The 26,038-nt window shown below is 38.7% G+C and overlaps 1 protein-coding gene across 11 annotated transcripts in view; it reads right to left on the bottom strand.

Annotated features, from left to right (window-relative positions):
• The window catches only part of PPP1R9A (protein phosphatase 1 regulatory subunit 9A), a 323,173-nt gene extending 297,339 nt beyond the window's left edge, over window positions 1–25,834 (bottom strand). For 5 of the 11 annotated variants that reach the window (XM_042966687.1, XM_042966710.1, XM_042966722.1 and 2 more), the window contains exons 1-3: window positions 25,057–25,135; window positions 24,599–24,804; window positions 21,702–23,315 (exon numbers count right to left, since the gene is read on the bottom strand). In XM_042966687.1, coding sequence (XP_042822621.1) covers window positions 21,702–23,093 — 1,392 coding nt within the window. In that variant the 5' untranslated portion in view covers window positions 23,094–23,315; window positions 24,599–24,804; window positions 25,057–25,135. Of the gene's footprint in view, window positions 1–21,701; window positions 23,316–24,598; window positions 24,805–25,056; window positions 25,143–25,499 lie in introns of those variants that run through there. The other 6 variants (XM_042966713.1, XM_042966716.1, XM_042966738.1 and 3 more) reach the window with 4 other exon arrangements.
• Between the last annotated feature and the right edge of the window lie 204 nt (window positions 25,835–26,038).

The raw sequence follows: 26,038 nt of genomic DNA, 5'->3' as shown, positions 1-26,038 counted from the left end.
TTATTTGTTTTCATTGTGTTTTCTTGTTGCAAATTACTTGGAATCCTTTGGGAAATACCATCCACAAAATGTCTTATATATATATATATACATATATATGTATATGTATATATATATATATATAAACTGAAGCTTTTCAAGTAAGAAACTAATTTGTTTATGTAAGCAAAATGAAATGGAAAACAGCAGGAAATGTTAGTAAAAAAGGGAACTAATGAAAAAAAGCATAGAGGGAAAACCCTAGAAATGAGGACAAAATTTTGAATATTAAGTAGATGGCAGCGGGGGGATTCTATAAAGAGGTTTATGGGTGAAAATGCAGCCTCAAAATGGCAATTTAATAACAAAATGATACGTATCAACTTAACTAGGGAGTCTGGATCTTATTATGGAAACTATAACCAAAATACATCTGAAATAAAACCAGATTTAAATTTCTGTTGCTGAAACAGAATCGCAATTTAATTTTGTTAACTAAAAGAAAAAAAAATTATTTGATCATATCAACTCCAACCATATGATGTTTATGCATAGCAAGCTACAAAAGACAAAGACAGCAGATTCCAGGGCTCTAATTACTTTCTCACAGAAGAAAAATTAAACCATATAAAAGGAAAACATCGAAAATAGAAATGCAGTAAGAAAAAATCAAAGTTATACATAAAATAATTATAATAATATAAAAACCTAAGCATATAATTTCACAATAAACATTTTTAAACAAAAGCAAAGCCCAAATAAATAAAATACTGAAACTCCACATTTGTACACTACCAGATTTAGACAAGGATACAGTAAGATGCCCAAATTTCACAAAGCATCTCCTCCACTAGGAAAGGAATTAACCATGTCCTTTAAATAAATAATATTTCAAGTATCTGTTCCCTTTCCATAAGTACCATCATAAATTTGCTGGGATAATGGCAAGGTAAAAACTAAATCCTTCCATGAGCCTACGGAGAGATGTCTACAGTATCATCATACCCAAAGCAAACCCTCAACAAATAAGTATATGCAATACTGCAAACCTATAAAAGAAAACTAATTCAAAGTTATTCCAAATTAAACTAAGAAATGAGATGGCTTGGCAATCTATCCAAAATGCTATACCAGTTTTTACTTATATCACCCCTTATAGGAAAGGCCAATATCAATCACAGGGCCACCTATCTAACGGCCTGGCTGAGGAACCAGGCCATTAGGTATCTTGAATATCTTCACCTCAAAAGTCAAATAGAAAAGAGAAAAAAGAAATGTTTTAGTTCTCCAATTTTTCCCTGAAAGGCAGTTTACATGAGATGCATATAGTTCTTTATTAAACCAAACCACTTATCACCATATACTTAGAATTCACAGGGTTCATTACTCTAATGCCTAAGTACTCTGGAAAACAGGACATATGCTCATATAACTAATATTGGTAGACGGCTGTAAAATTTCATTCATTCACAATTAATTATTGAACACTCGATTTGTGCCACAAAGGGGACACAAAAATTACAAAGACAAAGAGCTCCCTGCCCTGAAAGAACTCACAGTCATGTGGATCATCTGGTTGAAGCAGAGTAACAAACGGATTTTTAAAGGGAAAGTTTGTGAGATAGAGTACAGACAAATTTCCTGGAGATCTAGGATGGCTAGGCACTCAAATACTTTTCGACTGTTGGTCCACTGGTAATGGATAGCACACCTATACTCACAAACCTATAGAGATTCGTAGCTCTGGAATCACGACTGTTTCCTGTTATTCTATTACTGTGAAGTGTTCATGTGGTTAGGAAAATTCCTTCAATTATGAAGAAATCCCTCAGTGGTCACCGAATAGAGACAAAGTAATTAAACTAACAATTTACTCAGGTGACTTTACCTGGGCGGGTGTAAGCAGCCTAATCTACATCTCACTGCTTTTTGCCCTATGATGCCGTTCTTCAGCTCATCCAAGTTCGACAGGTGAGAGGCCCTGACCACACTGATTTTTAAATATAGGCACAGAGCTTTAACTACACTGGAAGTGTCTCCAGTACAGCTGAGAGCAGGGAGGAGAATGACTCCCACTGCACCTTCTATTCTGATCTCTCTGCCTGTCTACCTGAATTCAGTGATGACTTAAGAAGCACTTTGATACTTTACATGCTTCAGTGGCATTTCTGCAAATAGTTCAGAATATTTTAACTTCACCTTGTTGTATTTTAGACTTTTCAGAGAAGCAGCTTCAGTTAAAAACTGAACCATAATAAATTTCTCTGTTAATCTCCTTATAGATGTGCACATTTCCAGTCGACTCATGGCAAACTATGTTCCCAGAGAATTTCCTTGAGCTTTGTAGTTTGATAATGTAACTGTTCTTAATAATAAAGGACTGGGGCGCCTGGGTGGCTCAGTCGGTTAAGCAGCCGACTTCAGCTCAGGTCATGATCTCGCGGTCCGTGAGTTCGAGCCCCGCGTCGGGCTGTGTGCTGACAGCTCAGAGCCTGGAGCCTGTTTCAGATTCTGTGTCTCCCTCTCTCTGACCCTCCCCTGTTCATGCTCTGTCTCTCCCTGTCTCAAAAATAAAATTAAAAAAAAGTTTAAAAAAATTTAATAATAAAGCACTGAAATTTTCCTACATGGTGGCGGGACACTATATATGCTATAAATCTATATATCCATAGACACGTGGGTATACATATACAGCCAAAGACAACTTGTGTATGTGTGTATGTTTCAGAGTGAAAGCTAATTCTTTCCTGACTTTTAATCATATAGTCACATATTTTGTCACATAGCGCTACTCAGCAGATACATACTGTTTCCTGACCATCTGTTTCAACAGTCACACAGGAGATTAGATGATAGAATGTAGATGAATCAAAACAATACTACCTTTCCTGACCAAAAAAAAAAAAAGGTATATGCCCCAGGTAGACTGGAATCTCCGTCTCCATCTTTGTAAATGAAGAGCAGCATAAAAAAAGATGTATCATAATTATTATTGGTAGAGTAGGTGGTTCATTTTAATTCATGAACTGTCATGATGAGCTCCACACCATCCCCCTTTCCCTTCCTCTCAAGCACTCCTACCTATAATTCCAAGGTCAAATGCTGTGAATATATATTTTCTCAATTTTAACAGAGCTAAATTTAACTGCCAGAACTAATTCTCCAAAACCTTACCTCCATTCTCATAGACTTAGCAAACACTAAATTCACACCTCCAAACAACATTCATGAAAGTAAGGGGTCTGAATATTCATGTAACTAATTAAGAATTCTATAATGAAGGCTTGAAATTTTATGTCTACAAGATACTTCTAGATCTAAAGATCCTCTAATCCAGCACCTTCATTTTAGAGAATTCGGCTATGGAGTTGGTACCAATTCAATCTGTTTGACACCATTTACAGAATCAGTAAGCAAAATACAACACAAAATCCAAAGTCCCTTTCAGCTGGTAGACACAGATTTGCTTAAAAATAATAATCATTACGATCCATTCTTTCTCAAGAAGGGCAATACTGAGTAGATCTATTTCCAGCCACCCTGAGACAGAATGGACTAAGCACAAGCATTTGCTAGGTAATTTTACATAACAACAAAGAAAACTGAACTTGTCTTTAAAACCGGCTAATGCCCAGCCCAACACATACCTCAAGTGAAATAAATGCCAAGAGCCAGGTCAGGGTGTCTTCAGCAGCAAAAATTCACTGAAGAAGAAATAGCCATGGAAACAGCCACTCCCATTCAAATACTTTTAGAGGCACACATTCATACACATAGAAGTGGTATTTTAAGAACCCACGGCCAGACTAATTCGTGCAGAAAAATCCCTAAAAGCAACATTTCCGTTATTATTGTATTGGTTAGTATACTTCCTCTATTTGCATTAACTTGCACTGTATGTTTTCTTTCATGGCTAATTTTAGTATTTTTATGAGGTGGCATCCCTTTGTAGAAACAATATCTCCTTGTATGACATCAGGCCAATAGGAAAAAGATTTTAATTTACAATGACCTGTCAAAAGGCTACTGCCTGAAATCAAATTAGGAAGTACTGGAATATCATCTGAAGTTCACCGTGCCTTCAGAAAAGAAAACAAACACAATATCTTACTGATGAGCACTTATTTTTGCAATGCAAATTAAGACTGAAAGAAGTACTATTTCAGTCTACTGATGCTTTAGAATAATATTCATGTTTGTCACTTTGGAGCCTTTATTTAGGATCACTGCAGATCCAGTATCAGAGGGCAAAACACAGCTAGAAAAATCTACAAAGGAAAAAGAAAAACTTCCAGCTGACCAGGCAAAGTAATTCCACAGAAGGTGTCCACCATCTGCATACCTGACTATTTTGGACGGGTGCATTAACAATCCAGGCTTACCCTGCAAGACCCTGACAGCTAAGTACAGCACTGGTACTTCTTGGCCCTGAACTCTCTTGCAGATCTGCCACCAAGCTTGTACACAGCCCTGAGTTACTCTTACAGTTTTTAAATGGCCCAGCAGTACTAACTTATTCTAACAGAAATAAATGTGAGTCAGTATCTTTACATCTCTGTACCTCTTTGGCCTCCCCTGAATAGAAGTGCTCTTCCCTAGTCTCAATCCATAAATACCACCAGCTCTGCTCAGAAGAATTACTCAGAGAACCCTACTTCACCTACCAACCCACCAACAAGGCTGTTAAACCTTTATACTTCTTAAAATCTTCCTAAATCTTCTCCTCTTTGGAAGTTTCTCCAAAGAGCTATTTCTCAAACTTTATTCCTCCAAAATGTGGGCCTGACCCATCATGCTGCCTCCCCATACTCTCACCAGGTCCCACTTCCTTATCCTCGTGTTTCTTCTCCTCACAGTACCCCAATGCCATAGATACCTGGATCTAGCTCTCAGACCCCACTGCCTTCCCCTGAGGGCCCCATTAGTTCACCCATCCGATTTTGCAACTGGTGGATCAAAGACAATCAACTCTCTCTTTATATCCAGCTAATTCCTCCACTATCTCCCATTTACTAACTACCTGTTATAAACCAAGCACTAGGCCAAGGTGCTTTTTGGGGAGGGAAGGAGAAATCCAGGAGATGAATAAGAAATAGTTGCATATGATTTTTGTACTTAAAAGTTAACTTCATAAAAAACTGCACCTCTCATCATCTTCTGCCTTTATGTCTTGCCCCAGCTTGACCTTTGCCTGTCTTGATCCCCATTCTTATAAATATTTACCAGTCTTAGCCCTGTTAGTTTGAACTCCTGCATATCCACTCCATCCCCATCTCCAGACCTGTTCCTGCAATCCATCTTCCACACTCCATCAGAGTGACCTTTCTAATATACAAATCCAATCATGCCTTTTTCTATGCTCAAAATCCCTTCTCATGACTGGTAAGTTTTCAGAAAAGTGTGCAAATTCTTGAGTCTAGCACAAAGGAACCCTCATGATCTAAACTTGCCTTACTATGCACTAACAATATTAAACTACTTTAAGATCTGCAACAGAGAGGTGCCTAGGTGGTTCAGTCGGTTAAGCATCCAAGTCTTGATTTCAGCTCAGGTCATGATCTCATAGTTCGTGAGTTTGAGTCCTGTGTCAGGCTCTGCACTGACAGTGTGAAGCCTGCTTGGGATTCTCTCTCTCCCTCTGTCTTCCCCTGCCCTTCTCACACACACTCTCTCAAAATAAATAAATAAACTAAAAAAAAAAAAGATCTGCAACAGATAATGTGTTTTTCTTTCCTCTGTGCCTTCTTACTACTTTGCACACCTGCCCCTTTCTCTGCAAACACTTACTAAACCCTCAAAACTTAGCTAGATCTTCACCTTCTCCCAGAAGCTTCCCCTAACTTATGTCCAGAACCCAGGTGCTCTTTCTCTGAGCTCAGTGTCCTGTGAAAACCTCTAACACAGTGCATCTCTCACTGCATTATAACTACTGACTTACCCGTCCATCTTTCCCACTAGAATTCAGACGCCTTGAAAGAGGATACGTTCCAGTATGTAGTTCAGGAGATGGGCTGAGTTCTGGCTTACAGCAGACATTCTTTACAAGAAGATGCCCTCTTAGCAGAAGCAATTTGGACTAAGAATTTGTCAACTAATTGAAAAAAGCAGTTAAAGAATCATAAAATCTGATTTATATTTCATCAGGTCTATATTAACACAAGACATTTATAAGTACATTCATTCACTGATCTCTGGATATCACGCCAGGACCTTTGCTTTGAGTTTAAGTCTACAAATTAACAACTGGCATTATGCACCGGCTATAATGACCAGTTTGACTTTCTTAGAGTGGGCCAGAATCTTGAAAGGCACTTGAAAGATAACTGGAGTAGTTGATCATTTTAGATATTTGTTCAAGCAGTTTTATTAATCCATTTCACCTTCATTTAATTCAACAGCAAGATTTTTAGGTAACCTCTTTATCAGACCTTTCTGAAGATTTCAATATAGGGTTTTATAGAAAAAAAATTTCTTTTAACACTCATATTTCATTGATATACCTAATATTTAATTAAACACATACCTAGAAAGATAAGAAACCAGCAAAAACAGGTTTAGAAAGGTACATAACCAACTCATAGTTAGCCTACAACTCAACTTAGCAGGATGAAAAGTGAGGGCATACTAAATAGCAGACTGTAAGTAAGCCAGAATCAGTCAGATGGGCCCCATCAGTATGGAAAATATCAGTTAATCTGATAATTTGGTTAAATAAGTTGGTAGAAAGCATCTAAGATAAACGTTTCTGCAAGAACAGTGGGAATGAAAGAAAGAATGGAGAACTGATGAACTTCCTCCAGCTTTCCAGAACCAGCAACAATTAAGAGGGAAGCACTATAGCAAAATGATGAGGTCAACTATCCCTTTAAATTCTTCAATGACTCCCCAGAGTTTGCATTTAATTCCAACCACTTAGTATATAAGTCTCTCCTTGAAATATTACCTGCCTACATTCTTACACCACGCACACGCACACGCACACACACACCCCTAATGTTCCTTAGTTCTGATTTACGTACAGTTACCTCTAACATACTTTTCTTCGATTTAGGATATCCTACTTTACCTGATGAACTCTTATTCATCTTTAAAGTCAAGTGCCAGAGTGCCCGGGTGGCTCAGCTGGTTAAGCCTCCAACTCTTGATTTTGGCTCAGGTCATGACCTCAGGGTTCATGAGTTCAAGCGCCACATCAGGCTGTGCGCTGACAGTGCAGAGCCTGTTTGGGATTCTCTCTCTCTCTCCCTCTCTCTGCCCCTCCCCTGCTCATATGCACACTCTCGCTCTCTCTCTCAAGATAAATAAATAAACATTAAAAATAAATAAAGTGAAGTACCATTTCCTCTAAGAAGCCCTTCCTGATGATTCCCCTCCTCCTAATGAAGGGGGACACCTCTGCGCCCTGTTAATATGCACGTGACCACGTGTACTGGCCACGCTGGGTCAGTCCTAGGTTATGCCTGTTGTTGCTGCCTACGTGTTAAGAATAGTCCTTTCACTATCAGAAAGTGTCCCAGTTTGACAATAAATCATATAGTCACCTTAGACACTGTAGGATATAAAGAAGACTAAGCAACTTGCCTATGCTCTTATTTAAAAAATGAATAGAGGCGCCTGGCGAGCTCAGTCAGTGTAGTGTGCAACTCTTGTTCTCGGGGTCGTGGGTTTGAGCCCCATGTTGGGTGTAGAGATTACTTAAAAATAAATAAATAAAATATAAAATAAAAATAAATAAAGACGTACACACACTCAGATCATCTACTTTCTCAAATATGTATTATTATTATTCACCTCTTTTTTATTGTGAAAAGTGTCCCAGTTTGGAGAATAAAACACATACAGTCACTTCTTGAATATAACTATGTCACAATACTTATGGAACTATCCTATAAATGTTTTATTCTCCATCTCCTTCACAAGACTAGAAATTTCTTGATAAGCAAGGGCTTGTCTTATTTATCTTAATATCCACACATCAGAGCTCAATGTTCAACACATATTAAGTATATTCAGTAATGTCTGTTGACTTATCAATCAATTAGAAGACAACACTTCTCTAAATAGCTGCAGCATAACCAGTTATTTATAAACACCTGAATAATAAGTGATCTATCAACCTTGACTAATGCCCAGACAGTAATTGTGAAATGTTATAATCATATTAATCTCAAAATGAAAATATCATTAGCAGTAATAACATACAGTACATAACAGTATTTCACATACTGGCTCAATTCATTCAAACAACATGAACATAATATACTGTCACATATTCTTACCAACACCACTACCACCCAAAATGTAATTCTTTTTTTTAAAGAACACTTTTTTATGTCACCAGGAATATATGTAAACCCCCAAAAAAGTTATTGTATTTTTATTTAATAAAAATGCAGAAAACAGCCTGGCAATTCTCTTCCTTAGAGTGCCATTAGTAAAGGCTATTTCTGTCTGGGGAAAATGACATACATTTTGTGCCTAAGCAAATTTACATGAGTAAACAAAGGATGTCATATTTTAGCCTAATAACAATTGTCAGACTTCTCCCAGATAATATAATTCGTGGAAGAAACATACAGACAAAAAATATGATTTGAAGACCTTGGATTATTTGTTCCCATGCAGTTTATTACTAATTACTTACAAGTCACAGAGAAAAATGGAAAGCTGTTTTCTGGATAAACTAAGTCATACTCAGAAAGAATCTGATTAGAGAATGAGACAACTGGCTACCAAAATAATTACAGAGCTAAAACTTAGGTCTGGAATTAAAACCAAAGACATCTCTAAAATCAGTTATCAAGGTGAGTGGGGCCAGAAATGACCCCCCCCCCAAAAAAAGTATTTCCTCTCTAATCACAGAAAAGTACAAAAGAAAACACATTTTAATAAATAGCTCAGGAAATAAAATGTGGGGAAGAGACTAAATGGTAAAAAATAATTCAATTGCCTTCTTTAATTAAATTTTCAATAATTTTCATGTAAGAATACAGATATACTCACATACACAATTTACCATAGTTGTGGCAAATGACTGAAATTTCTAAGTAGCTTTACAACTTTAGTATGGAGCCTCAATTTTTGTATTTTCTGGCAACTAATTACAAGCTTGGTTGATCACTCAAAGCAGAAATAAAGTTAAAGCAAAATGAATACTCTCCCCCTTCAACCCTCACAGCTATATCTCATGCAACCATACTTTAATGACTGTTTCTGGTTACTTATAAACTGTCATTATCTTACAGGGCAATAGATTGAGATTTCCCAAATGAAAGAGCACAACAGCTTCAGCAAGCCAGAACAGGGACCAGAAAAGATTACCATCTATAATGGAATCGCTCGGCTTTCATTTATAACTGCTAACTTGAAGAATTTTACTTACAAAGAAATTATACAATCATTATACATGTACAAATTTTAACACCATCATCCTTCAGGTGGGGGAGGGAACAGGAAAGGGGAAGGGGCGTAGGTGAGGGACATCAAAGGTTACTACCACCAATTGTGTACCTACTGTGTGCCAGGCAGTGTGACAGTTCCAGAGACACAGCCATAAAACAACCTGCTTGGGGCTCAGTCGGTTAAGCGTCCAACTTCAGCTCAGGTCATGATCTTACCATTCGTGAATTCGAGTCCCTTGTTGGTTAGGCTCTGTGCTGAGCGCTCAGATCCTGGAGCCTGCTTCAGATTCTGTGTCTCCCTCTCTCTCTGCCACTCCCCTGCTCCCACTCTGTCTCTCTCTCTCTCTCTCTCAAAAATACATAAACATTAAAAAAATTGTTTTAATTAAAAAAAAAAAACTAAAACTTCTGATTGCTTTATCTGCAAATGGGGCAATCTCCTGAGAGCTCTCTAGTTCCTTAAAAATACTACTCACAGAACTCATTATTCAGAGAAGGAACCAGCAACATAAAAATTCCACAAGCATCAGAATCTCCAATGGAAAAACACAAGTTTCATCTCAAAGTTAGCTGGGTGCATAATAATGTTGCCTTTTTTCCTTTAAATAATCCTTATAATTATATACAATCATATAAGTATTATTACTATAAAATCAGTATTCAATAAAATACAAATAGAATTTATTAGCCACATTGTAATAAGGTGTAAGTAAAGTATACCTAATGAAAAATGGTAATGCAGCACCAGAGTATACAGCAAGGGAATTTAATTAGGACTTCACCAGAGCTTACAAAATGCCAGAATTGCTTAAAACTGTAAGAGTTGAGTTATCAATTGATCTAATTAGACCAGAAGCAAGACTTTAAACTTCTAATTTCAGAAAACTCTGCTACCTGACAAAAATATTTTTCTAATCATTTACATGCTCCAGCATTATCTACCAAAGCTTTTCAAAGGTGAAATGCTATCCAATTCATGAGAGGAACTGACCCTTTGACTCTAACTAAAAATACTATATACTACCATATAGTTTAATCATACATCAAATGAATCTCTTTACGGCTAAAACTTTTGTTAAAAAGAACAACAGGAAACGACATATTGGCTGGTGTTTTGGAACAGGAAACATATTCAAAAGGACACCGTGGAGTCCTAGAATTCAAATTCCTGTTTTTAACTGAGAGTATGCCAGTGTTTTCATAGGATTACATATAGTCAAGATACTAAACTTGACATCTCCACACTCTCAACTCCTGAGAGTGAAAATCTGTTGACGCTCAATAATATTTTTTTTCTAGTTTTTTAAAAAAGTTTATTTATTTTGAGAGAGACAGAGACGGCGCTAGTGGGAAATGGCAGAGTGAGAGGAAGACAGAGAAACCCAAGCAGCCTCCACACTGCTAGAGTGGAGTTGGATACGGGCTCAAACCCATGAAACCATGAGATCATGACCTGAGCTGAAACCAAGAGTCGGACACTTAACGGACTGAGCCACCCAGGCACCCCTGAAGCTCAATAATTTAACAGATTAAAAACAAAGCCATGGTTTCATGTGGGAGAACCGTTAGACTCTTTTTTAAAAACAAATATTTATTATTTTTGGTAAGACTACTCATCAAAATATTTTTCACTTCAAATCCAGGATATATGCCCAGTTTTTTTTTTTTTTTATTAAAAGCATACTTGAGGTTACACATTAGGGTATCACTCACACAACCAGCAACTGAAGGAAGATATCTAACATCTATGCAAGTGTTATCATCATAATTTAAAATACATTGGAAGATCTTCCCCCATAATATTCACAAGCTTACCCACAAATGTGGGATCAATTTTACCTGGAATAAAAAGTATATGCACTTAATGAATTCAACTGCCAAAAGTCCACCCATTTTCTTAAACCAACACTTTCTTCAGTATTCCATTAATTTATACTCTTCAACCAAAATTTTCTGTGACATAAGGGTTAATTATTTGAATCTTGGTCAATATTAAACAATGTTTTTGTCAACTTCTTAAGTTGTTATTACTGATCATTCCAATTGTGCTTCCGTTACTTTTTTACATATAATTAAAGAAGTAACATATGCTCATTATAGAAAATTTAGTAAATCTAGAAAAATATAATTTTTTAACATCAACTGTATTCTCTCACCCAGAAATTACCAGAGTTAACATTTTAACATATGTGCTTTTTTTTTTTGATATTTATTTATTTTTTTAAAGAGAGAAAAAGAGAGCACACATGCATGCAAGCAGGGAAGGGGCAGAGAAAGAGGGGGACAGAGAACCCGAAGCGGGCTCTGCTCTGACAGCGGAGAGCCTGATGTAGGGCTCGAAGCTGAACCAAAGTCAGACACTTAACCAACTGAGCCATCCAGGCACCCTGTCGATGTATGTGCTTTTAATCTTTGTTCTAGGTACAAATATACGTACATTAAAAATAAAATTGTGATAAAAATGCGTATTAAGTATTCAACCAGTGTTTTTACCCTGTAACATACTGGGTATAGTAATATTTCTTACCTTTAAAATTTTAGAAAACATGACTTACGATAGCTTTGTCCTATATATCATAATGAATTTAACCATTCCCCTATTACTAGGCATGTGAGTTCTTTTAACTTTCTACCAAGACAAATAACAACTCTGATGTACTCCTTACTAATAATCATGGGCCAAGAAAACACATTGACCAAAAACACAATATTCACAACTCATATCCAAAAATGGCCTGTAAACACACGAAAACACTTCATCTCATCAATAAATCAACATAATACATGGGAATTATGAGAGACATTTCTCACCCACCAAACTGAAAACTATAAAACATATAAATAACACCAAGTGCTGGTATGGGGATTATGAGAAAACCATTCCAATGCAATGCTAGTTATACACTGATACAACCTTTCTAAATAATAATTCAGGCAGTATATTTTAGCCAATTTTCAGAAATGTATCCTAAACAATCATAGATAATTCTAGATCCCAAGCAAAAAAACTGTAAATAGCATTCCCTTTTAATGCTAATTTAACGTTATGCACATATATCAAAAGTTAATGAAGACTTAATCTATATTGTCATCATTCTTGTGTTCTGCTGTTACAGACTCTCATTTCTGATCCAGTTTTTATTTTTCATAAGGCTTGTTTGTGTGTTTAATGTTTAGTGCTCAATCTTAAACTTTCTAACATCAATATAGATAGATATAGATAGATAGATAGATAGATAGATAGATAGATAGATAGACAGATAGATAGGTTCAAAGTGAACAGTGTGAATTTATGTCTTTTTCTTTCCACAAAACAACTTTGCACATCCATTTTATCTGAAACAAGTGCTTAGTAAAAGAACCCATCAATACCGCAGTGACTCACAAGTGGATTTTAAATGCCAACCAATAAGCCTGCTTTTCCGTCTCCTCTGTGGAGGTCCTTTACACAGGAAAGAAAACTCTTCAAAACCCTGAACAGGGACCTCTGACTCAGTACTATTTAAAATCCTTGTATTCAAGATTAGACAAATTTTCCAGCATGAATGTACCCTCCCCACAACTCTATCCTGACATACTTTGAAAGAGGAGTAGAAGTAGAAAGTAATTTTTAGAAGAGAGCTCTGAAGTGGACAAGGGTCCCCCTCGCTGTACAGTGACAGATTGAAGGCAGTGAGTCACCCGGGTTCTTAGGGCGAGGCCAGTCCAAAAGCATCAAGGGGAAAACTCCACAGATAGTTACTCTGGCAGCCTCTCACCTGGTCACTCCAGGAAAGAAGGCTCCATAATCATGATTGTTTATCTTTTTTGACCCTTGTCAACCTATATGTGTTCCAATATAGCCACTGTATTTCAGCTGGTGTAGAAACTAACTTGGAAGATCATCTTCCCACAAAATAAAATTCATTATCTGACTTTAAAAAGGGAGGAGACTAACAGGTCTATGAGCCATTTCACTTAAAACCACTTTTCCTGAGACATAAATATCTGGAGGAAAGTTTTAATTCTACAAATGCTTTTCTTAAATCTCTCTGAAAACAGATGTAAGTGAAGAGAAAAACTTTCCTCCTCCTGAAAAATAAAATTTTTATTTTATAAAAGATCTTTATATTCTGCCTGTTTCATTGTCCTTTTTGTAAGAATAGATGCATGAGAGAAAGTTAGACTGGAAAATTAGGAATTTTTATCAATATCTCACTCATGTTGAACTGTGCTATGAAGCTATTTCCAGAACAAAAGTGAGTGAAGCAATTAATATGTCACCAACCATATTACAAAACATTTCTTTATTCTTAGGTTCTTCAGCAGGGTGTTTAATATATAGTTCAACCCATACTTTCAAAAGTTGAGTGGCTCTAAAAAGCCACTCTATAAAAATGTACTCCCTTGGATTTAAAACTTTAACCATTTTAAAGTTTTTACTATAATCTATAGCATAAATATCATTCTCAAGAGCAATATAAATTCACTTCCACATTCCAACAAAAGATGTCCAAAATTTTCCCTTTGAAATAATAGCACATTTATGATAATGGTACTTATTATACAAATATGTATAAGAGATAATTAGAGAACCACAAGATGTTAAAGCTGAGAAGGGGTCTTTTACAAGTAAGACAGTCTCGATTATCAATAAGAAAACCAAGGCCTCAAGAGGCAGATTTGTCTAGTTTACAGAATACCAAGTCACTCTTGGTGTTACTTTCATTACCAGCTAATAATATTTAATAGCAATATATATACTATGCTTCAGTAAACAATGTGCAATTAACTAAATAAATGCCTGCCCCAAATTACTCATCTCCTAAATGGTTATATTACAGATAACAGCAAGTATGGCATATGAAATCTTTATTAAAATATTGGAGAGTGAGGAGAATTTTAAATATAAAGAGTCTATGAACAATTTCAATCAACATAAAAGGATAATGAAAGCAACAACGTAAGAGCAGGAGGATGGAAATAAGCTGACCAGATCATCAGAAAAGGACAAGGGTCCCTTGTGCTAAAACCAACATAAAGATGGAATCAGCATTAGTACTATTTGTGCTTTTAAAGATACCTCATGCTGAAGCAAACACTTGGGCTTCATCAGTAGCAATTTCAGATAACGCGAATAGAAGCGCAGTGTCCCACAAGGGAGTTGCTCCAACCATCCTCTTTGCCACAGACACCATTCTTCCTCATCCCTACAAATACCCTCATCCCTTCCTGGATCCTGCTGTCTCCTCCGTTTTTTATTTTTTGGTTTTTTTTTCTCCTCTCTCCATGAAATTGCATAAGGGGCAGACAGGATCTGTTGCTCCCACCTCTTGTCACTTAATCTTTAGACCATGTCAGCACCCAGAAAATTCTCTTGCCCCTGCCCTTTAGACTTTCCCATAGTCTGCTGTCCTCAGGATATCTTAAATTTGAACATATCGCAAGCCAAACTCCTGGTGTCTCCTACATCCTTTGTTTTTTAATTTGTTTATGTTTATTTATTCTTGAGACAGAGAAAGAGAGAGAGAGAGAGGAAGAGTGTGGGCAGAGAGCGAGGGACACACAGAATCTGAAGCAGGCTCCAGGCTCTAAACAAACTGTCAGCACAGAACCCAATGCACGGCTCGAACCCACAGACCATGAGATCATGACCGGAGCCGAAGTCGGACACAACCGATTGAGCCATCCAGGAGCGTCCCCGCCCCCCCCCCCCCCCCCGCCATCCCTTTTAAAAAGCATGCCCATGATTCCATTTATATGAATGTCCAAAAGAGGCAAATCCATAGAGACAGAAAGTAGATTAGTGTTTGCTAGAGGATACAGGAAAAAGGGAAATTAGGAGTGACTGCTAACAGGCACAGGGTTTTGTTCTAGGGTGACGGAAATGTTCTACAATTAGATAATAGTGATGGTTGCACAGCACTGTGAATATACGGAAAACCAGTGAATTGCGCACTGTAAAATGGTGAATTTTATGCTATTTGAATTTTATCTCAATAAAACAATTGCAAATTAAAAATAAATGAAAATAAGCACATTCACAATGTTTTACAACTCCACACACACACGCACACACATACACACACTTCTTCTAACTTTCCTTTCACCTTGAAAAATAATAAACTCCCCAAAGGTGGAATTATTAAAGCAGAGGCCGAATGATCATCTGTCAGCAATGTGCTATTGAAGAGCTAACTGAACTGAGTGGAAAATTACACTAGATTATCTTGAAGTATTTTTCATCTTTAAGTTTCTATGTCACAAGCCAAAATGAAAAAAATGAGAACCAGGAGGAAAATTTTTAAGTGACCAGGAAGAAAAAGTATGAATCATTTATTCCCATTCAAAATGAGAACTGTAGAATATAATGAAGCAAAAGAATAAAAACGAAACAGATCCAAAAAGGAAGGGCACAGAAAATTATGAAAAAAATATTAAGTAAATTAAATAACCTCACAAAAACCAAATGATATTCAGAGTTTAATATACCAATATTTGTTTTGCTCGTACAGAATTTATCCCATATCTAACTGTATTTCTCTAAAGAAATTCCAATACTTTTTCTGTCCTTGAGTAGTGAAGAAGAAAAAAAAATCTAGTGAAGATGAGATTTAAATCAAATTACTATTGATGGGCATGTAACTGGGTTAATAAGGTAAACAAGGTATGCATAACATAACAGAAAATTATTTTCCCCGAAATTCAGCTACTCTTACCTTTAAAACCCATTAACGCAACAACTAGCATCCTTTGTAGGTAAGTTTACATGGGAAGACAAAACATTATGGATGATACAAAAACCGAAAAACTAAACCTTTCTACTAAAAGAAATGCCAGCAAACATCTATTAATAGTTTGCTGTAGTAAAGAATCCCTTTCTATATACCAAATGACCAACATTTAGTGAAATAGAAATGAGGTTATTTGTGTACACACTCAATATTAGAAAAGGGGTTCATTCAGTAAATACTCATTATTGGATTTACAGAGTACACTAAAATGTTTTATATATTTATCTAGTTATAAGCCACAGGTACAAGACATCAAAATTTTAAAGAAGTCCAACTTAAATATTATGACATCCAAGTTATCCAAATTAAAAAAAAAAAAAAACTAAATAAGATGACAATCCTTATATTCTCTCGTTTATTAATTTGGGCTTCCAAAAAAAAAAAGAAGAAAATGGAATTTCTGAGTCTATCAAGAACTTCTTTCTCCTGTTCTTTCATAATTAAAAACTTAGACCACACAAGAGTCTAGGATGTGACATTTTAATGACCCAAACTTTTTAGGAATCATAATCCACTCTGGTATCCAGAAACATCATGCACATTACTACTTTACACCTGTTTCAGCTGCAAAGGATATTACTTTACACAAACAGCCACAGCAGATGGATCTGGAAAGCAAATGTGTTAAATGGGCTTCCCCAACATTTTGTGACTGGCTCCTTTCAGAAGCCAAAAGACTGTACTTCACAATCAGATTCCAAAGAGTGATCTGTTGACCGGCAGCCTCAGCACCCACTTGAGAATGCACAGTCTCACCTGAGACCTAATGTTCTGTGAATCTGCTGTATTATTCAAGAATATTAAATTCTGTTATAAAGGTCAAGAAAATAAATGGGATGGATGAAACTCCTAAGAAGTGATAGTCACTGATGGTAAGGAAGCTAATAGCTTATGAGGTAAAGGCAACACTCAAGAGACCCAATTAGGTATAGATAATAAAAGCCTATGAACTTCTAAAACAAAGGCAAAATTCATAAGATGTGTTAAAAATAGTTAAGTTAGTAAGCCATAAGACATCCCCAAATAGAAAATATGATGGAACAAACGAGAGGTTCACTTGTAGAAAGAAAGACATGGAAAGACTAAATCATCATCATTCTATCTCTGGACTGGCAGCTGTATCATCTCCATATCAGCCACCCACCGAGGACGCCCATCCTGGTCTTATTCCAGACCCACAGGTGCTTTACCCAAGAAACACAAATAAAACCAGGGAAACTGGCAAAACTACAGTTGTATGTAAGTGTACTTGTACCTATTCTCTTCTATAGAGCAAGAATTATCAAGAGCCCAGAGTATTCGAGTACGTAGAGCCCTTACTCAAAAATCAACTCTGACCCTCATAACCACACCCTCAATGGGAAGAGTGATGTGAGAGTCAGGACACATGAATATTGTGTACCCAGGCCTCCCATAGTGTGGTCCTTTCAACCTTTGCACCTTAAGTGTGCTAACTTACCCCATGGCTTTCCTCTTGCTACTGGCTGTGTGTTTGAAACAGTGTGATTCAAACATTTAATTTGGTTGCTGAGCCTATCTATTCCACAACCTGTAGGAACGCTGGTAGTGTACTTGGAGGCTAACCATTGCATCCAGATAATTTCCCACAAAATACCTACTGAATTGGAAATCTGCATTTTAAAAGATCCCCAGGTGATTTATAAGCATATTAAAGTTTAAGAGCACCGAGGGAGACTATCTGAAGAAAGAAAAAGACAGAAATTTGGATCTCAGCACTACATTCTGAACAGTATCCTGAATATAAAGTCTCATATACGCCCTGTGTACCAACTCAGAGTTCCAGAAGAGATAGAGAATGCTGAGACCCACTTTCAACAAGTATCATGTAAGGTTTAGAGAAGCAATACTGCCCTTGGTGATTCTCCTTTGAATCTCAGCTCTGTAAAGCTCCAGTTTGAGAAAACACTCAGAAAAGTACAGCGCAATATATCTTACCCTATCATTAACCCTATAATCTCCCTCTTGCTGGAAACTAGGAAAATAACCTTTTTCATCTCTGCTGTGTTTCAAGAACACCTATCCAAAGGACAAAAGGCTACCGGAAACAGAGAAAGGGTTAGGACTTCCTTAAGAAGGTTGCAGTGACCTAAGAAAGAATATCGAAGAACAGTTGAGCAGAATAGCCTGAGAAGCGTCCTTAATGGGCTATACATTTCCATCTACCAGCACTCACTGACCTGATCAGCTCCGGTCATTTTATGCATTTATTACATTTTATTGTATATTGCATTGTTCCTGACACATAGTAAGGGCTCAGTAAATGTTCTGAATAATGGGGGGGGGGGGGGAGACAATGAAAAATGTCACCTTTTCTATCCTGGATTCATTTAAAGCAAATTCAATGAATTGGATCTCTTGGTTTTGAGAAATTCCTGAGAATGAAGGCATAATTCCACATCTCAAATTAGCATGGTTCATAACACTCTCATTCCATATCTCAAACTTGGATTTTATATTTTCCATTATTAATCCCATTTTTGACAACACTATGAAACACATCAACCAATCCATTAAGAAACAATGCATTTCTAAATTTTACCAACAATTATTTATAAGTAATATGCTACACAGGGAAGATCAGCTATTACTCTGATGTTTTTCTAGGTCCAGATTTAAGGTATCTTAGGAAAATACAGACTCAAGGCATCTATGGAAGAATTGAAATAAAAACTGAAGACATGATCACACATACAAAGATCATAAACAAGACGTAAAACAAGAGTCTGAAAGTGTTGAGAAATTCTACCCTGGTGAAGACTTAAGATGAGACTATCAGGAAAAGAATGTAAAAGTTCTAAAGATCATTTTTGTAAGGAATATGTCCACTTATTGTTGCTAAAAGAGGAAGTATGTTTAAATTTCAAAGGAAAAAGATTTAAGTTGGAAATCATAATCTACCATCCCATAAGTGAATCTTTATAAAAAGAATAAGGAAACATACATAGGGAATGGCTCAGCATTTTCTCCCTTCCAAATGGTCTATCAAATCCTGTTCAGTCCATGCATTTAGCACAGCCAAGGACAGTTGAAGTCCTCATAGGACATTAGACATTTCAGCACAGGTTTTCAGACTGTTATGCGGGTTTTAAATATCAAGTTTAAGAATTGACTCCACCAGCTCACATAAGAAAGAGGTAACATTACAGATTTGTGTGTCTTCTGCAGCTAACAGCATGAAAACAGACACATGACAAGCCTTCAATAAATACTTATTGAATTTAATTATTACCACCCTCTGAGGCAAAAATCTTAATTGGAGAATAATCTAAACTCTACCATCACCACCACCAGTAGAAAAGTAGCTCTCAAAATTCCCAAGTGAATCCACTCACATGCTAAACAATCAGAACAACAACAAAGAGCAATTGTCTTATTCATTACAAAGGGCTAAGAATGAATCTTTTGTTTGCAAACTTAATCCACTCCAACTAGTACTGTTAACTGCCCACTAAAACGCAGTGCATTATTTTTGCTTCACAAACCTTAATCTTGATCTATGTTCTTGATAAAATGTGCTAAACTTTTATGCATGTAATCTATTTCATTCTTTGTTGCATGAAATACATAGTTTCTTTATTACATGACAGTTACGAGGCAAAATGCTTTTTTTATAAGCAATAGTAGGGGGGAAAAATCACTTGAATTTCAGAATATCATACCCCAAACCTGATTTGTTCACATATAAACAGCCATATTTCAAAGAGAAATCCTTTAAAATTCATTACATCTATTACTGTGCAGTTACGTCTGGGGCAGCACATGACCCAAATACAAGGCTGGTGCCTCTTTTGGTTGAGTAGGTAGTGCTGGACTTGATAAATTTTCATAAGCTGCTATCCCCATTAGGGAGTTAGTCACTGGTTTTAACAAACTCCTTGAAGAGTTCATTTCAGTTATTCCTGCCTTGCTCAACGTGAAACAATTTAATCTTATTGCTTTCTTCCTAAGGGGTAAAAAGATGATGTTCAAAGGAGAACACTTGGGAAGGAAACACGCATGGTGAAATTTTGGAGCTCTCTGGTTAGGCCTGAGGGAAAGACACCTCTAAAGACAGAGCCTAGAATGGGGGGGGGGGGGGGGGGGCAGGGAGTAGGGGAAAGGCTCACAAAGGAAAGTGGAAAAGCACAGCAAAGAAACTTGGCTTACTCTGAAACCACACTATATTAGTTATTTTATAACACATCTACAGTTATTTTAAACATAGTTTAACTTGACATGGCCCATTCTGACCCAGAGCTTTTGTCTTACACTAATGAGATGAAAGTTCGCCTGCTAACATCCATAAATAATTTTACAGGTTATCACTTTATTTCAAAATAGTATTTCATAATTAAGACAAAGTCAAATTTCTCTTTGCTCTGTAAATCTACAGATCTTACAGCCTTATATGGAAGTTTCATAAGGTGGAAATAACAACAGACAGTGATTTTAGATTCTTTTAAAAGATACCGTATCAAATTCCAAATCTATGACACATACATATTGGATAAGCTAGAAGTCCCTAGGAAGTGGTTTCAGACTACACATTCTACCACCACAACCTTCCAGATTCCCCTAGGAGGGCATGCCACAATCTTAGGACAGAGCTGGTGCGCAAGTACACTTTGAAAAACCACTCCAAGGAGACTGTGATATTCAACCCACTACCTCCTGCCCCTATTGCCGTTATCAGCTAATAATGTTTCACTACCCGCTACTGATGTACATTGTGCTATTTCTTCTATACCGAATGTTAACTAAGTGAAGTCATTAGAATAGAGAATCTGAATTCAACTGGCATTTATTCAGTTTTTAAGAGGTAAAAATATATCCCGGAATGACAAATCAATTTAATTTCCTTTCATAAAATTTCATTTCAGTGCTACATCACAAATCCTGAACTCAAAGCTACTTACAGTCATAGCTTTCCAATTAAAGCATTTAAGTCCGCTAATATATTTCCATGAATCAAATTTTCACTACCAAGGAGCAGTACAAAAAAAGAGATAAGTTTCAACATTCCTCACAATCCACTTACACTCAAGTAAGAGATAACTCAGATGTTTTAAGCAAGTAAATAAGACTATTATTTCAAGGTCACCATAACTCTCCCATTGTACATTATACCTCATATCCTAGAGTGTTCGGATTCAGGAAATTTTCTTACTTCTGGCTAATTTTAGGTAAAATCAGTTAAAGAGGTAATTCTGTTTCAAACTAACCCTCCTGGTTTTCAGTGTATGTGTCATTCATACTCCAGTCCATTGGAATGTATCTCACAATCCCTAAACTTCTTCAACTTTACTCTTAGCCAATACTGGTTTATGCAACCATAAAGCATATTAAGGAAATATGTGGATCTCTCCCAAACTTTTAAAATCACCTGACAACACGGGTATCTCAACAACCTCAAAATCCTTAGAGCTGTCAAATCTTTGCTGCAAACATTTAGGCCCAAATATTAGGGAAAAAAAAAAAAAAAAAGACAAAACCAAACACAAACAAACTTAGGAAAAACTTCAAAACCAAACTGAGAAAACATACTTACCTTAATTGGAGCACTACTAAATTTAATTTTCCTATTTGCTGGGATGTCTTCTTCTTCTGGCAATCCAACAATTTCTGAGTATTCCATATCTGGTTGATAGTAATTGTTTTCATCACTATCTTCCTGCTCATCCTGTTCAGTGCCTGTCTCTCCCCAGTCTGAATTATACCTGGATCTTACCCTATACACATTATAGTCACTGTGCATGTAAACATGGGAACTCTCAAAATTATTTGAATCTTCGGGTACTTCCTTTCCACAACTGGATCCAGGAGCATCAGCAGAGGTAAAATCACCACCTGCAAGTTCTTTCTTCTGATGCATTGCTGCCTCACTCCCAACTAAATTAGCTTCGGCATCTTCTAAAGGTACATTTTGTGGTGAAAGGATTTCAGACTCTGGCATCGCCTTATTTGCAGCACAAGGTTCCTCAGGAAGATCTCTGTCAATTCTGTCAGGAGTCTCTTGGTTAGATGTGGAGTCCTCGGCTTCCTTGCTCTGCTGTGTTTCTTCACCAAGCACTGAAGCTAGAGAGGTACTTTTCGAAGCCACTTCTGGTACCGGACTTGTATTACTCTTCTGAGCATCCTCTGCATCATCACCGTGTTTGCTTGGAGGAGACCAAGAATCTGAATCCTTAAGGTGACCAAAGGTGTCAAGATTTGTAACAGTAACAGATGGTAGATTCAGGGGATAATGCCCAGTCACTGAGTATTCGTTTTCAGGCTTCTCAGAAACCATGGCACTGGGGGAATCAGTGTTCTCAAATACTGCACTCAGTTGACTCACAGTTGGGGAAACAGCCTCCGTCCGGGAGCTAAGGCTGTCCAAGGAATCAGTACTGCCTCTGTTGGACTTGGAGCCACCCCATTCGTCCTGAGGTTCATTCCCTCCAGCTTTCTCTTTCTTTGGGGAATAGCGGCTGTTTTGTCCTGACTCATGCACACTTCTCTCAAACATCTTCCGAGTTTCTGTGAACTTAGAATATGAAGGGCCATCGTACATTGTGTCAAATCTACTAATTCGTTCTGAAACAGAGGACTCCAACTTAACAACTGAGCCATCTGTTTTTTCCAGGAATTCTTTGGGCCTCATTCTTCTCTGTGGAGATGAAGGTCCACCTTTCCCCCTTGTTTTGGCAATGACCGCAGCATTTTCACTGGGTTCCATACCCATCTGCATAAATAGATTTTTAATTCTGTTGACATTGGAGCCATATTTCCTCCCCCTGCTCTGCTGGGAGCCCTCACCTTCTTTTGTTTTTTGTTCCCCATCTGACTTGGGTTTGTCAAAGGTACTTTTCAGTGCCTGGAACTCAGTTCTATATGCATTCCTGTGAGGAGAGGCACTTCTGAGAGTGGTTCGTTCACCTGAAGACTCGGTTTTCAACATTTTTACTTCAGGGGTGAAAAGCCAATGTTCATAATGACCAGGAAAACACAAACAAAAAAACAAAACACCTCTCTTCTCTAATCACCAAGAGAGTATTTGGTCAAGAAAAAGTACCTCTCAAATGGCATACTGTATCAGTGATCCTCCCAACAGGTGTATTAGGAAATTATTCAGTCAACAGTTACACAAAATGGCTTTTTCAAAGCAAGACTAGAGGTTCATCTGTAATAGAAAAGAATGAATTTCTGCATTCATTTACTTATTTGAAAATTTACGTTTAGTCAACCAAGAATACACTTTTCAAAGTGACTCAGTCATACATCAAACAGAAAAAAAAATTACTTATTGAAATGGTCATTTAAAAGCCAAGAATTTAAAAGTTATAACTCTGATTGGTCCTTGGTAACAAAAATGTTTCAAACACAATTTGGAGGTCCCTACCGAAATCACACACTAATACACACACGAGTTACACATAAGCACACTACTTTAGACTAAGTTTTGGTTGCTTTTGTGAATGGTCTTAAAAAAAAAAACAAAACAGCAGTCCCTAGATCTTTAAGATATCATCAAACTGTTCAGGAAAAAAAAAAAACGAATTTCATTTGGGATGCTCCACATCAGGTAGAATTTATTCTTTCTGGGTAAGCACAATTCAAAGTTTGGATTCTATGTTTACAAAGTCCATAATATGCCTACAGAGGCTTATTTCACTCTTTCTGGTCCAATATTCTGATTTGCAGCATCCCCAAAACAACATTAGTACATTTCAGACCAAAACAAGCAGAAGAAAGTTCTCACATGAAAGTAACTTTCACTCTAAGTTCAGTTACATCTAATATTTGGAAGTTTCCTAAGAGTGGATAGTATTCATTATAGAGTGAGGTGTAGAATATCATGGGAATAAATGTAGGAGAACGTGACGATCAGAAAGCAAACATAACATGAAACCTCTTCTCATAACCCTGATTTGTTTATTCCTACTTGCCTCTAACTTCCTACAAGCTCAAAATGCAACGCAATGCATGCTTGCTGGTCTCCACTAGCCCACAGCTGGATTTTTTATATCAATATGCCAGTAATCAAATACTTCAAGAGCTGCTGAGGCGCAGACAATGTCGTGCTAAAGATTTTTCATTTTGTTTTGCTTTGTTTTGTCTTTTAATATTAGGCCGAGCCATATCACCCTCACGCACAATCAGCTGAGGAAGCACACACTTTCACTGAAACCGCCTCCAAACTCGGCTCCTGGCCCAGCACGCATGCATGGCCCATGCAGACAAACAAGAAAGGCTTGAGAGTGTGGTGCCTGTTTTTTGGTAAAGCATCGACAATCTCCTTGTACCCTGACATTTGTTTAAGCCTTACACACCCTCCCCCCCCTACACATACACCCCACTCCCTCCCCGGCCAATTCGAACCCGAGGGGGCGGGGGCGGGGGAGATGAGGCCGCTGGGGGACTCAAAACCTGCCCTCACAAAAGACAAACATAAATAACACCAACTTGAGAGGCAGCCGGTTCCCAAGCCTGGTTCGGGACGCAATCCCTCGGCCCCGGGGCAGGGCCGGGAGAGCAGGTGACGCCAAGCGCTATGGTAGGAGGTCGCAGTCTAGCTTTGTGCCAAAAAGCACCTGAAGTCCTAACACATTGGCTGCGGCTCCCGGCGGCTGCCAGGCGGATCCCAGTGTGGCACCGAGAGAGCCGAGCTCCTTGGCCACATTAAAAAAAGAAAAAGAAAAAAAAATTACAGGGTAATGATAATAAATCCCTTTGTTTTTCCTCCCAATGTGCCAGGAAACAATAGATCCCACTGATAATGCCTCCGATCCTCAACCTATCGCTCCCCAACCACAACCCACCCCCACCCCCAGCCTGCAACTCAGCCTTTGTACATCCCGATTTTTTTCCTCTTCATCTCCACCCTCCCCAACTCCTCGCCCCGCGCACAGCCTCCCCCTTACCCGAGCGGGAGCCGCCGCCGGCGGGGAGGGTCGGACGGCCGCGGCTCCCACCCCCTCCTCAGAGGCGCCCCCCGCCCCACTGTGGCCGCGGCTCTATCCGCGCCGGCCCGCACGGCGCCCCTCCACCCGCCGCTCACGGCGCAGCGCGGAGGGCGGCTGCGGCGGCCGCTTCCACTCGCGCCGCGGCCCCCACGCGCGCCCTGCCCGCGGCGGGCGGCCCCGGGAGGCGCGCTGCGCTCCCCAACGCCACTGCGGGCGGGCGGCGGCCCGGGCCGCGACACGCTCGCCCACTCGGGCCGGCCCGGGGAGGGGGGTCGGGGCGCGGAAGGGGCTTGGCCCACGTGCGGTCACCCGCTGCGGGCCGTTTGGGCCGCCCGGCAGCCAGGGTGTAGTGGGAGAGAGGCCGCAGGGGTGAGGAAGGCCCAGGGTAACAGGTGCCTCACCTCGGCTGATGGGATTAACTCTAGGGCCGCAGAGAGAGGGAGCCCGGCAGCAAAATCCCAGGAGAGGGAGCGAGAGGGAGCCTCTGGCGGCCAACCGAGGGCGAAAAGCACCGGCCCGAGGCGAGGCCGCCCCACCCCCTCGGCCGTGGGCTAGGGGCCTCCCCGGCCTAGGGCAAGGCCTGCCCTTCTGGGGCCCGTCCGCCTTTCTGCTACCGGGGTTGGTTCGGCAGAAACTGGGCTCTTGGTCCGCTTGCTACTGGGCCTGCACAAAGTATGCAGTTAACTTCATGACCCCAGGGCATCTAAAACCCCAGGCTACTCTCCAGGCCGGTTTGGCCCTCACCTAGGCCGCCTTGCCCGGCCTAACACCCACCTTGACCTCAAGTCTCCATTGTTAAAAGGAAAAGGATTAGGAGGTCTTCTGACTTGCTCAGCCCCCCACCCTCCTCTTTTATAAATGCTCAGTGCCCACTCCTACCTCCTTCCTAAAAAGATACCCCAAGTGTCTTTTTTGTGGCAATGTTTATGAAACTGATCAT

Source organism: Panthera tigris, chromosome A2 (genome assembly GCF_018350195.1).
Source record: "Panthera tigris isolate Pti1 chromosome A2, P.tigris_Pti1_mat1.1, whole genome shotgun sequence".
NCBI lineage: Eukaryota > Metazoa > Chordata > Mammalia > Carnivora > Felidae > Panthera > Panthera tigris.
Note: the sequence above shows the minus strand (reverse complement) of the source record. Positions and strands in the feature narration are given on the sequence as shown.